Consider the following 13,989-nt stretch of genomic DNA (forward strand, 5'->3'; position numbering starts at 1 on the left):
GGAATTTTAATTCAGAACATAGCTGCTCTGGCAAGAGATCATCACATCCAAAGACCTTCTACATCTGTGTGATCTGCCTGGAATTACAGACAAGCCTTTAATCCCAGGAGACAGAGGCAAGCAGATCTCTGAGTTCAAGGCCAGCCCGCCAAAAGCCAGTTTCATGTAAAGAAAAGCTTAGGTCCAGGCATGGTGGCACAGCTCTTTAATCCCAGCACTCAGGAGACAGAGGCACATAGATCTGAGCTTTAGCCAGTTCTGTTCAGGCAGTTAGGTTGAATCAGTGAGCTGAGAGGCAGTGCAGTAGAGGTGAATTCATAGCAGTTCAGTTCATGGAATTCAGGAGAGTTTTACAGAGAGGTTAAAGAGAGAACAAGCTAGACACAGGTGAAGACAGAAGGAGCCAGAGAATGAGGACCCAGAAGATTAGAACAGATTGCTAGTTAGTTTGAGGCCAAGCAGAGCAATTCAGTGAGAAACTGAGAGAAGCCATATTAAATCAGTCAGCTGGGAGAGGAGTTTGAGCTAGAACAGTTGAGTTGAACCAGCTAGCCAGAGTTCAGAAAGAGCTAGAAAGACTGAGCTTCTTCAGGAGTAAGTCTCAGAGGCTGAAAACATTCTAGGCCTAGATAAGATTGTACAGAGGCCAGAAGCTTCCAGGACTCAGTCTAGGTTAGCAGACAAAGGCAGTAAGCCTTGGAGATGTATTATTCACAATTACATCAGGTGAATAAGGCTAGCCTTGAATTCACAAAATTCTGCCTGCCTCTACCTCCCAGTGCTGGGATTAAAGGCGTGTGTCACGACCTGTCTATTTTTATATTTTATTGTGTTTGCGAAAGAGAGTGAGGGTTCCTACAGAAGTCAGAGCACAACTTTTGGGAGTTCCTTTCTATAGATTCTGGAGATCAAACTCTGGCCACCAGGCTCAGGTAGCAAGCAAGTTTACAGCTGCCCCACTAAGCCCCTTCCTATGCGTTTTTTGGGGTGACAGCAGAACGCTCTGTGCCACATGAAGTGGAACTCCTATCTGTCCTCTTCAAAGCTTCACACAGACCTTCAACTTGGCTTTACCAAGGTCACCTCAGAGAACTGTCAGCTGGCCTGCTGGCTCTGCTGCTGGACAAGCACCCACTGAGCACATTTTGTTGTTTTGAGACAAGGCCTCATTTAGCTCAGGTTGGTCTTGTCCTAGATGAGGATGGCTTTGAACTCTCACTCCCCCTGCCTGCATCCCCCCGGTGCTAGACTCATCGCCTTTCCCTCTACGACTCCACAGAGGATGGACCCCTTCCCAGTTTGTCAGGTGCAGGCAGAAGCCCTGCCATGCTAGACTGAACTGGAACAAGGCCTGTCAAGCGGACAGCTCTGGCCTTTCATGGAGGCTTGGCTGCTAGCCCGAAGCATCTTCATTCTGATGTACTTGGCTTTATTCTTGGTCTGATCCAGCCCTGGGAGTGAGTAGAACTTGGCCTGTGACACAGTGATTGAGAAATGTTTGGAAGGTTTGGGCTGGCTGCCTGCCTCCATCAAATACGGCATCAGACAGAAACAGTTGCTGGCTTCACGCCATCACCCTGGGTACAGAGGCACTCCAGTCCTAGAGAGAGGATCCCCACTTCCTGAGAGATTCTCAGTTACAGGGACTGAGAGCAATAAAGAGGGGCCAGAATGGCTTGTGTCTTTTAAGTGCTGCACATGAGAAGCAAAGGCAGGAAGACCATTACAAATAAAGGCTAACCTGGGCTATAACGTGAGTTCTAGACTAGCAAGAATACAGTGAAATCCTGTCTCAAAAACTAAGGGGGATGGAGATGGAACATTCATCCCTGGTTCTATACACTCCGGTGTTTGAGGTGCCGTGCTCATTAAGGTCCTATGCTTTGTTTGTTTTGTTTTGTTTTCAAGACGGGGTATCTCTGCATAGCCTGGGCTGTTCTGAACTCACTCTGTAGACCAGGCTGGCTTCTAACTCACAGAGATCCACCTGCCTCTGCCTCCCTGAGTGCTGGGATTAAAGGTGTGTACTGCCACACCCAGCTGGCACAGTGCTCTGTAGGGTACTGTATTCTGTAAAAGTAGCTTTTATTCAGCCAGAATGTGGTGGCACATGCCTTTAATCCCAACACTTGTGAGGCAGAGGCAGACAGATCAGAGTTCAAGTCCAGCCTAGTCTACAGAGTGAGTTCTAAGACAGCCAAGGCTACACAGAGAAACTCTGTCTGGGAAAGGAAAAAAAAAAAAAAAAGGAACTTTTATTTACCCTATATAATCATCTCTCTGAAGTTTGTTTCCTCTGTCTGCTAACCTAGGCCTAGTCCTAGTCCTGGAAGCTTCTGGCCTTTGTACAATCTTATCTAGGCCTAGAATGTTTTCAGCCTCTGAGACTTACTCCTGAAGAAGCTCAGTCTTTCTAGCTCTTTCTGAACTCTGGCTAGCTGGTTCAACTCAACTGTTCTAGCTCAAACTCCTCTCCCAGCTGACTGATTTAATATGGCTTCTCTCAGTTTCTCACTGAATTGCTCTGCTTGGCCTCAAACTAACTAGCAATCTGTTCTAATCTTCTGGGTCCTCATTCTCTGGCTCCTTCTGTCTTCACCTGTGTCTAGCTTGTTCTCTCTTTAACCTCTCTGTAAAACTCTCCTGAATTCCATGAACTGAACTGCTATGAATTCACCTCTACTGCACTGCCTCTCAGCTCACTGATTCAACCTAACTGCCTGAACAGAACTGGCTAAAGCTCAGATCTATGTGCCTCTGTCTCCTGAGTGCTGGGATTAAAGAGCTGTGCCACCATGCCTGGACCTAAGCTTTTCTTTACATGAAACTGGCTTTTGGCGGGCTGGCCTTGAACTCAGAGATCTGCTTGCCTCTGTCTCCTGGGATTAAAGGCTTGTCTGTATTCCAGGCAGATCACACAGATGTAGAAGGTCTTTGGATGTGATGATCTCTTGCCAGAGCAGCTATGTTCTGAATTAAAATTCCTCTACAACCCTTTCTTTAGGGAACTGTGCCCTTTTCAGGAACAGGACATGGTATCCACTATCTCACAACTCAACTGTGAGATAATTAAAGGCTCAGGAGATAAGATTCAAAGATACAAAGTGTGAACTGGAGTCTGGCACAAACCTACATATTACATTTTAAACACAGTGTCCTTTTTTTTTTTTTTTTTTTTTTTTTTGGTTGGTGAAGGGTCTATTATAGCCCAGGCTGGCCTTTAACTCAATACAAAAAAATGAATTATTATCTAATATATACTGTAGGCTTTTATTTATCTAACTTTTTAAACAGAATTTGTCTTTTTGTGGGGGTGTTTTGCCTGCATGTATGTCTGTGTACCACATGTGTGCCTGGTGCCCTTGGAGGCCAGAAGCCATCACCAGATTCTCTGGAACTGGAGTTACAGACAGTTGTGAGCCACCATGTGGGTGCTGGGAACCAAACCCAGGTCCTGTGGAAGAGCAGCAATGTTTTTAACCTCTGAATCATGTCTCCAGCCTTGACTTTGAATTTTTTGATTTTCCTGCCTCTACTTCCCCAGTGCTACGACTACAGGCAAGACACACCGTGTGGGGTTTTATTGTAAGACAAGGACTCATTATGAAGGCCAGGCTGGACTTGAACTCACATTTGCCTGCCTGCCTCTGCCTCCCCAGTGCTGCCATGTGCAGCACATGGTCCAAACACTCCTTACCCTGCACATCTGCAGCCAGTCTTGCTGAATCATTCCTTAGAAAAGGGCAGGTTTTCCCCCCAAAAGGACTTCAGACTTCCGCTCATTTCCAAACAGGAGTGGACCTTCCTTTCCTAGCTGGTCCTCACCACAGGAATGTAAATGTTAGTTAAGCAAACAGTGGTGTGGCCCCTTATAGCTAAGATGTAGCCATAACCCTCAGGCCCAAGCGCCTCCCCCGTTCCACTTCAAGGACCTTGCTGGGAGAGCAAGGGTGGCCAGCTGTGGTACTCTCGTCCTGGGTGCAGGGTAGGGGTGTCTGTCAGGTAGACTGGTGACAGAGGAGAGAGGAGCCCTGAACATCCACAGGAGCCGCTGGGTGCTGGATTCTGCTCAACTGTCCATCTTGCCATAGCCCTGTGAAAAAGCTGGAGGATCATGGGCAGGGAAGATGGCTCAGCAGGTGAAGGCGCTTGCCCCAAGCCTGTGACCTGAGTTGGCTCTCTAGGCCCCACCTGGTGCAAGAAGACCCTGTCTCAAAATATCAAGGGCTGGGGATGTGTCACATTGGTTCATGCACCTGAGGTTACTCCACAATACAGCAAAAAGTAAAGGAGGAAGAAGGAAGCAAAGACAGATAAATAGCAAAATATATAATCGCAGCACCTGAGAGATGTAGGTGTGTAGATTGCTGAGACTTCAAAGCCAACCTGGGCTACACAGTGATCACCAGGCAAGCCTGGACTACACAACATTGTTTCAAACAAACAAACAAACAAACAAACAGCCTGTCTGGTGCATGCCTTTAGTCCAAGCAATCAGGAAGCAGAGATGGGCAGATCTGAGTTCAAGGTAGCATTCCAGGGCTACACAGTGAAACACTATGTCTACTCTGAGACACTGCGGCCCTGGAATGCACTGGGTAGACCCATGTGGCCTCCACTTCCTTTTGATCCCCCTGCCTCCGCCTCCAGTTGCTGGGATTGCAAGCATGAGTCACTCCACCCAACTTGAACATCACCTTTAACCACTGGTGCCGGGCGTGTTCACTCTGATCTCGGTTAGGGGACTTCAGGATGGCCCTGGTTAAGGATGGTGACCTGAGTAAGGAGCCGGCCGTAGCCACTGAGGGCTGGGACACCATGCTCTCTGCCCCATCTCTTGCAGTCACCACCCTAATTTCAGACATAAAACAGGATACCTTTGGTGTTCCAAATAAGGATTTATAGACGCAGTTTGCGAAAGGCCTGCTGCAAAGCAGGGGGCCGAGACAGAGGCCCAGGGAGCTGACTCCCAGGCTGCCCCAGGCTACTGCCCTCCTCTACCTGCGTGGAGTAGGAGGTGTGCCTTGGATGTCCATTCCCTTCTGCAGCAACCTGAGGTCTGTATTTTACACCGTTTTCCGGGTGATCTTCCCAAGATGCTGGGGGACTTGGGAAGCTGGCTTTTTGTTGGTGATGGTTCTTAATATTTTTAATTAGATTTGCTTATTTAGTGCGTGGGTGGGTGGGTGTATCTGTCTGTCTGTCCGTCCTTGGTTGTCTTTCTCAAAACAATGTTCAACTTTGTTGTTGTATTTTAGTTAAATTTTTATATTTTAATATTCTCTTAAGAATTTCATCGTGCCTACTGCCTACTGTGTTTGCATCCTTTCTGCCCACCCTTCCCCCCCACTCCCTCTCAACATCATGACCTCCTTCTTTAATGTGTTACATATACACAGACGTAGTTTAGTGTCGCTCTCGTGTGTCCCTGGAGCGGGCTGCCCCTCCCTCTCCTAGCAGCCATGAATGGTCGGGGTGGACCTAGTCCCCATCCGTCCAATGTAGGATGTCAGCTGGTGTGGTCACTGTGCAGGCCTTGTTTTCACGACCCGGCGTGTACGTGTCCCCCACGCGCGGGCACGTATGTTCACCACAGTGCACGAACGTTGTCCATCAGAGGGCAGCTTCTGGGAGTGGGCTCTCTCCTTCCACCCTGTGGGTCTGGGGGACCCAAAGCATAGTCAGGCGTGGCAGCAAGTGTCTTCTCACCTCCTCAACTGCCTCGACCCGTTTTCCTCCTTCCTGTTGTTTGTTGCTCACTAAGTAGGCCCAGGCTGCCTGGCCAGCGAGTCCCAGGAATCCACCTGCCTCCATTTCTCCAGCGCTGGGATTATAAGTATTCCCCATTGTGCCCAGCTTTTTGTTATATGAGTTCTGGAGTGCAAACTCTGGTCCTAGTGATTACAAGGTAAGCATTTTATGGACTGGGCCATTGCCCCAGACCACTTGCTTGCTTTTCATGCTTCCTGTTTGACTGTTGTTTTGTGTGTGTGTTTCTGTGGGGCTCTTACTATAGCTGGCTCTGACCTTCCAGCCTTTTCTCCTGAGTGCTGCAGGGATTACAGACATGTAACACTGTGTCAGTTTACGGGCCCAGGCCTTCCTGGGTTCATGCTAGACATGCATGCCACCAACCTAGCCCTGTCCCAAGTTAGTTTCTAACTAACCAGCCTCCAATGGCATCATGCCCGGGACTTCAACACACAAATGGAAACAAGTTGCTTGCAGCTGGTGTCAGTGGGGTGAGGATCTGAGCCCCCACTCCCCTTTGTCCCACCTGCCCCCCAAGCTTGAGAAACTGTCCCAGGCAGGGTAGCTTCTCCTTCTCCTCCTCTGGTTGCTTCTACCTAGTTTTTTCCCAGTGCTAGAAAAAGGAAGCAGTTTGCATGGGCTAAAAGCAACAAAACCAAAGAATGCGTTTCTTCAGGAACTGTGACCTAACAGCCTGAACCCTGGCTGTGTGTACAGAAATGTCCTGAGCTTTGTCCTACCAACTTAACCCCCTTCCTCTACGATTAGAGGGAACCTCTGTACCTCAGGAGTCTTTCTCTGCCTGTGTGTGTGTGTGTGTGTGTGTGTGTGTGTGTGTGTGTGATTTTCCATTCCAGGGTCCCCATGCCTGAGCCTAGAGTGCACACACTGGATCGCCTCGCTACCCAGCTTGCCCTGGGGTTCTCTCTGCCTCTCATGAACTGGTATGTCCAGTGGTCCCTTCAACTGCCTGGCTATATGGGGGTTCTGGGGATCTTTGTCTGATCCAGGGTCCTCAGAGTACATGGCAAGTTTTTCATCTCTCTTCACCATGGCTTTAGGTGACAGGAGGTTATCTGGGTTCTCTCACCACTGAGTGTCTTCTGAGAGTAGAGGCTTCTGTAGTGTGCCAGAAACCCAGGCATAGACTGGTGATCCCTGCCCTGGGGAGGTGGGGGCAGAAGACTGGAAAGTTCAGGTTCGTCCTCAGGTCCTGGGCTACAGATGGAGTTAGAGACCGCCTCATGATACTCTGTTGCAAAGGTGTGGGGAGGGGGGTTGCTCACCGCCTAGAAAGCTGTTTCCACCGGCTGCCTTTTGTGGAAGGTCCGCTCCCAGGGTGAGCACTGTCCCCTGCAGTCACCAGAAGGCTGTCATCTTCCTCCCTTCCTCTAAGTGAAGTGCTCACAGTGATTTCCCCGTCTCTGTGGCTTCCTCTTTCGGTTTTATCCTTGGAAAGCTTCTCTGCACAGAGATCAAATGAACAGTGCACCAAGTTGAATCTATTCTTAAAATCTCTGTCTTTTCCCACTTGGTTGTTCTTTAAAAGCCCTTTAACTGCAGAGAATCACTCACCGTGGCAACTGTGGCTCTGCCTGGGTGGCGAGAAGCGATTATTCGTAATAACTTGGCTTCTTTCACGTGTTAGGACTGAAGACTAGACCTGTTTAACAGAACATTCACCAACCTCCCGACTGCCCAGAGAACCTCAGTTCAGAGCAGCATGGCAGGGGCGCGGGGGGGGGGGGAGGGCGGGGGCGCGGGGGGGGGGGGTTGCGGTCGAGGAAAGTATGGCCACTGCACCCTTTTCCTTCTTGGTTAAAGGAGAGCTCAAGAGGCTGGGGGATGGCTCGGTTGGTAAAAGTGCTTGCCCTGCAAGCTCGAGGATTATACCCCCAGGCCCATGAGTAAATCCAGAGTGAGACAGAGCTCCCTGTATATATTTACTTTACAAATTTTGAAGTTGCATTTAAACTCTTGTAGCTTGATTTTTATTTTGTGTGTCTGGGTGTTGTGCCTGCATGTGTGCCCGTGTATCACATACATACGTTATCCACGGAGGCCTGAAGCAATGGGTAGTGTGGTGAGGTGCTGGAGACTGCATGACGCCTGGAGGACGCCAGACCAGTCCCCAGGCTGGGACACCCTGACTCCTGGCTAATGTCCCTCTGTGCCCTGCAGTCTAAGCTCTCTTCCTGCCTCCTTCTTTGAGATAGGGCATCAGTCTGGCCTTTAACACACTGAAATGACCTTGAACTCCCAATGCTTCTCCCTCTACCTCCTGAGTGCTAGGATTACAAGTGTGTGCCACCGTGCCTGGCTTAGTGGTAGTGAGGATGAAACCCGGGGCCTCGTACATTGTAGGTGGGCCGTCACCAACTCAATTACAGCTCCCATACATTGTAGGCGGCCGTCACCAACTCAACTACAGCTCCAGCCACCTTTCTTCTTACCCTTCTTATTTTGGTGCCAGAAATCCTGCCCAGAGCTTTGCACATTTAAAAACATATTTGTTACTGTGTTTATGCCTAAGTTTGCGCTTCCACATGTGAGCACGCCAGAGGGGGGGTCATACCACCTCTGTGGAGGTCAAAGGACAACTCTCAGGAGTTGTTCTCCGTGCACTTTGGGTTCTGGAGCTCAAACTCAAGCCCTTCTTCCTGCTGAGCCACCACCCACCCCCACTCCATACCCTGTGAGCACCAAGAAAGGAAGGAAAGAGTCTCACTGTATAGCCTAGGCTGGCCTAGACCTCAGAGACATCCTCCTGCCTCTGTCTCCCATTTGTTTTGGGGGCTTTTTTTTTTTAAGATTTTTTTTCATTATACAATGTTTTGTCTGCCTGTACACCTGCATGCCAAAAGATCCATCTCATTATAGATGGTTGTGAGCCACCAGGTGGTTGCTAGGAATAGAACTCAGGACCTCTGGAAGAGCAGCCAGTGCTCTTAACCTCTGAGCCAGGTCTCCAGCCCCTGTTTTTTGTTTTTTAAAAGTCTCTTTGTAGTGCAGGCTAGCCTCCAATGCCCTCTGAGGCTGAGAATGACCTCAATGCTTGGTTCCCCCACCCTCCACCTCTCAGCGTCGGAACCACAGATTTCATTTACATAGCATTGCAGAACTGACTGAGTTAGTCGTGTTCTGAGGCCTAAGGTTTAAGAGAACTCCTGCTTGGGGAAGAGACTTTCCTCGGAAGCTGCTCAGCCCCTTCCCAGGTAAAAGCCAAGTAACTGAGTCAGGCTTCTGAGTCAGTGCCCATCTCTGGAACTGCCTGTGTGCACGGGCGCACGTGATGCACGCGCACACACACACACATGCACTTAAAATGCTGGAATCCTTGGGGTTTTGAGTGTTCTTCACCACCTTTGCCTGCTTGCTTGTTCATTTTTTGTTGTTGTTTTGAGATAAGGTCTCAATCAATCCTTAGGTTGGCCTGGAACCCACCCTTATCAGTAAGGGACCTCCTCTGACTCAGCCTCCTAATTGCTGGGTTTGCAGGGAGGAAGTACCACACCTACTTTCTTTACCAAGTTCTTACACCCGGGCCCACCCAAGGAAAGTTCTCTAAGCAGCGATTTCTCAGTTTCCACAGATAGAAGGCTTTTGGTAAGCTGAGATCAGGTACCCACCACAGGCTGGCACTACAAGGGCTCAGGAGCCAGGACCAGCAGCTCTGCCACAGCCCTGGGCCACCCGTGGACTGTGCCCACTATTAGGATCCATATTTTAGAACTGGACCATGGAACAGCAAGGCAGAAGAAGGCAGCTTGGAGGTGGGAGTCCATCGGGTGTGGGTGTGGAGTGATGGAGACCCACCCTCTGCCCTGTTGCCTTTCTCCATTCTCACGCTGCAGGGGCCCTGCTGCAGCTACTTCACAGTGGCTACATTTTAATGTCCTGATTGGCCCGAGATACAGCTAAGCCTCCTTACAGGCGCCAAACCCCTCCAAGCACTTTCCATGCTCACCCGGGGAATGTTTATTCCTCTTGTATGTGCCAAGGCAGGCCAGTTCTCTCTAGATCCAAGGACATCTGTTTTGGAGACACGGTCTCCTATCTTCCAGGCTCCCGTTGGCTCTCTGGGTAGCTAAGAATGACCCTGAAATCACAGCCTGTGCCACCATGCCTGGCTTATGCAGTTCTGGGGACCAGACCCAGGGCTTTGTGCCTGCTGGACAAACACTACTGCCTGAGCTACAGTCCGGCCTCCTGGTTTATTTTTAAACTTTGTACCAATTGCTGGCATCTTCCTGAGGGCTGAGGGGCACTTCCTATGAGAGCTGAGTTTTGAATGGTGGCTAGAGGCTGATGAGCCTCTCCCCTGAGCTGACTTCTATGGTCTCAGATTCGTAATGCAAGTGTTCTGCATTTTAGTCAAATGCTTTTTCTCTTCTCAAGTGAGTTTTTGTTTTGTTTTGTTTTGTTTTTTGCCCTTTCATGGTCTCATTGCAGGGGATCAGCTGTTGCCAAAATCATTGGAAATAATGTGAAGAACCTGCAGAAGTTCGCCTCCACGGTCAAGATGTGGGTCTTCGAAGAGACGGTGAATGGGAGGAAGCTGACAGACATCATCAACAACGACCACGAGAACGTAAAATATCTCCCAGGACACAAGCTGCCAGAGAATGTGGTGAGACCCGCTGGGACACAGTTGGTTCACTCTCCAGGCCGTGACCCTCCAAGTGCCACAGGGACCTCCCTTTCCCCGGTCTCTACTGTCACTTGATTGGCTCTGATTTTATTGGTTTCAGGTTGTTCTTTGGGACAGGGTCCGAGTTTCTTCTGTGGATGCTGTTGTTAATATCTCTTTAAAATGTGTGTGTGTGGCCGGGTGTGGTGGCCCACGCACGCCTGTGATCCCAGCACTCAGGGAGGCAGAGGCAGGCAGATCACTGTGAGTTCAAGACCAGCCTGGTCTAAAGTGAGTCCAGGACAGCCAGGGTTACACAGAAAAACTCTGTCTCAAGAAAAAAAAAAAAAAATGTGTGAATGCTCATGTCTGTAGCGTTCAGGCCTTGGATCCCTTGGAGCTGGAGTATAGTAGGTTGCCAGTGCTGGGAACTGAACTCAGGGCCTCTTTGGTGGAGCAGCAAGCTCTCTGAACCACCTAGCCACTCCTCCCGCTGCCATGACTACCTCTTCCAAGGACAACAGCCCTATCGGATTAGAGCCCTCTGCACTGACCGTTTTGCTACTTAACTGGCATTCTTTTCTTTTCAGTTCTTAGGCCTTCCCTCCACCTCCGTGACAGAGTCGCATGCTTGTAGCCCAGGCTGCCCTCAAGCACACACGACGCTGAACCTCTGGTCCTCCTGCCTCCACCTCCCCATCCAGTCACCCCCAGTGTGTGGTTCTGGGGATCTAACTCTGGGCTTCATGCATGCTGAGAAGGGTCTCTAGAGCAGAGCCCCATTCCCAGCCCAGCATTGCTGTGTGTCTGTCAGTGAGGCTTTGCATGCCGCTCAGGACCCTCCTGTAACAGTGACCGCCATTTGTCACTACCATTTCCACCACTGGCTCACTAAAAGCTGCTGGGTCTGAGTGTGCTTTCCCTAGACCTGAATGGAGAGGACACTGGCTACTTCCTGTCATTGCAAGAGCAGTGGCCAAGCTGAGCTCTCCACTGAGAGCTCGTTTTTGGAGCTCAGCCAGGCAGAGGCTCTTCCGCTGTGGCGCTCTGGCTTCAGCCGGCCACACTGTGACAGGGGAGCCACTGATCACAGCTCCCTCTGTCTGGGACTACTTCTCATTGTCTCTCCCATCTTTGCTGAGCTCTGCCTGGCTTTTAAAAAGCACTGTTCTCAGGGTGGAGAGATGGCTCAGCAGTTAAGAGCACCGGCTGTTCTTCCCTAGGTCCCGAGTTCAGTTCCCAGCAACCACATGGTGGCTCACAACCATCTATAGTGGGATCTGATGCACTTGCTAGAGTGCAGGTGGACATGCAGATAGAGCACTCATATATGTAAAATAAAAATAACTCTTAAAAAAAAACAAAACACCATTCTCATTAACATCAAAATCCCCGTGTCTACACTAGCATGGGGTTTGGTTTTTGGTTTTTGGCCTTTTGAGATAGTCTTGTGTAGCCTAGGCTGTCCTGAATCTTGCTACATGGCCAAAGATAACTATGGGCTCCTGATCCTTCTGCCTTAGCATCTTGATATCCAGGATTAAAGAGAGGCTGAGGGAGAAAGATGGCGAGTTCGAAGCCAGCCTGGGCTCCATGGTGACTTCCAGGGCAGCCTGGACAGTAAAGGGCGATCCTGTCCCAAAAAGCTGGAGTAAGAACAGCAGTGGGGCAGGAGAGCTGGCTCATTGGCTGAAGGCATTTTCCGCACCCGAGCCTGATGACCTGAGTTTGGTTCCCCAGGACCTACATAGAGGAGAGAGCAGAGCTGCCCAATGCAATAATTAGTTAAAAGGATACATCAGGGTCCTTTTCCTACAAAGAGTGGGGGTGGAGAAGCAGTACCTCTTGGCAGTGTGCGTTCTGAAGAGGTGAGGGTGTGGACTGGGGAGTTTCTGCAGGCCTCATCTGCGTCCCCACTTCCCTGCAGGTCGCGGTCCCGAACCTCAGCGAGGCTGTGCAGGACGCGGACCTGCTGGTGTTCGTCATTCCCCACCAGTTCATTCACAAGATCTGCGACGAGATCACAGGCAGGGTGCCCAAGAAGGCCCTGGGCATCACGCTCATCAAGGTAGCCGTTCGTGCAGGGCGGTCGGGAGGCGGGCCCCGGGGCCCACCGCCTTCCCTCTGCTTGGGAAGGTATGTCAGGTACCTCTCTCAGCAGCCAGGACTAAGCACCTGACAGGAAGTGACCTCGGTGGGCACAGGTTTGCTTCGGCTCACTGTTGGAGGCCAGGCAGGCATGGCTGCCAGCAGCTGCTAAGGCACATTTCAGCAGAGAATGTCGAAAGCCGGCAATAGCTGGCTTGCTGCATTGCTGCATTTTTGTTTTGTCTTGTGTTGCTGAGCCCATCATCTTGTGTGTGCCCGGCGAGCAGTCTGGCCCTGAGCTGTGTCCCCAGCTCTCCTCTCCCTTCTTATTCAGTCTGGGACCCTGGCCCAGGAGACAGTGCCACCGTTTCCTAGGTGGGTCTTTCTGAGTTAATCTTCAACACACTCAGAGGTGTGCATGACTAGTGAGGAGTCCGGTCGAGGGGACAGCTGAAATTAGCCACCCGTGGTGGGTGAGATGGCTTGGTGTGGGTAAAGATGCTTGCTGTGAATCTTGAAGATCCGAGTTTGATCCCCAGTACCATGGCAAGAAAGGATGTTGTATTTTTATTCATTTTCATCTCCAACTAAATGGTTTCTTCCCTTCGTTTAACTGGCTTTCTAGGTTTTCTTGTATGTATATATCTTTTCTTCATATAGACTTCTAAAACCCACTCCACAAACTTTACCACACAGCTAGTGGTGGGGTGTGTCATAATAGTGAGTTCTGGACTCTTCATTTTGGAATACCGTGCATCAGGGAACAGAAATGAGTCACTATGCCTCCGTGTGTATGGGTGGGTCCCTAACATAGCTATGTAGCACCAAGCAGAAAAGTATAGATGAACATTTCAGTGCTGTTTATCAATGCTGAAAGATGGGCCTAGTGCCATCACCCTTTGGTGGCACAGTTACATTTGATAAAGTGGACTGGAGAGGTGGCTCAGTGGTCAAGAGCACCGTCTGCTCTTGCAGAGGGCTGAAGTTTTATTCCCAGCACCCACCTGGAGGCGCCAGTCTTTAACCCCAATTCCAGGGGACCCGACGCCCTCTCCTGGCCGTCCTGGGAACTGCACACACGGTGGACAGACATTCATGCAGGCGAACACTTACAGATGACAAAACTTAATTTTTTTTTTGAGACAGGGTTTCTCTGTGTAGCCTTGGCTTCCCTGGACTCACTCTGTAGGTCAGGCTGACCTTGATCTCACAGAGATCCACCTGCCTCCCCAAGTGCTGGGATTACAGGTGTGTGCCACTGTGCCCAGCTATAAAACTTAATTTAATAAAAGAAAATTGGCTGCAGTGTTGACAGCATTCGGGATCTCTGTTGTGTCAGATGGGAGGAAGGTGGCGAGAAGAGGAACCTGGGGAGAGGGTACCCCCACCTCGTACAGGAAAAGCCAATGCAGTGGTTAACCTAGATTTTAGTGTGTGTGTGTGTGTGTGTACATAAGTGAAGGTGCCATCACAGACCAGAGGCGCCACTCTATGTCCTCAGCCCTAGAGAAAAGGGTCCA

At 50.1% G+C, this 13,989-nt stretch overlaps 1 protein-coding gene across 2 annotated transcripts in view; it reads left to right on the plus strand.

Moving 5' to 3' along the window:
* Gpd1l (glycerol-3-phosphate dehydrogenase 1 like) overlaps positions 1-13,989 on the plus strand; it is a 73,011-nt gene that overhangs the window by 43,573 nt on the left and 15,449 nt on the right. For both annotated transcript variants that reach the window (XM_060385110.1, XM_021635771.2), the window contains exons 2-3: positions 10,204-10,381; positions 12,309-12,449. In XM_060385110.1, coding sequence (XP_060241093.1) covers positions 10,274-10,381; positions 12,309-12,449 — 249 coding nt within the window. In that variant the 5' untranslated portion in view covers positions 10,204-10,273. The remainder of the gene's footprint in view (positions 1-10,203; positions 10,382-12,308; positions 12,450-13,989) is intronic.

The sequence above is a fragment of the Meriones unguiculatus genome, chromosome 6 (genome assembly GCF_030254825.1).
Source record: "Meriones unguiculatus strain TT.TT164.6M chromosome 6, Bangor_MerUng_6.1, whole genome shotgun sequence".
Lineage (NCBI taxonomy): Eukaryota > Metazoa > Chordata > Mammalia > Rodentia > Muridae > Meriones > Meriones unguiculatus.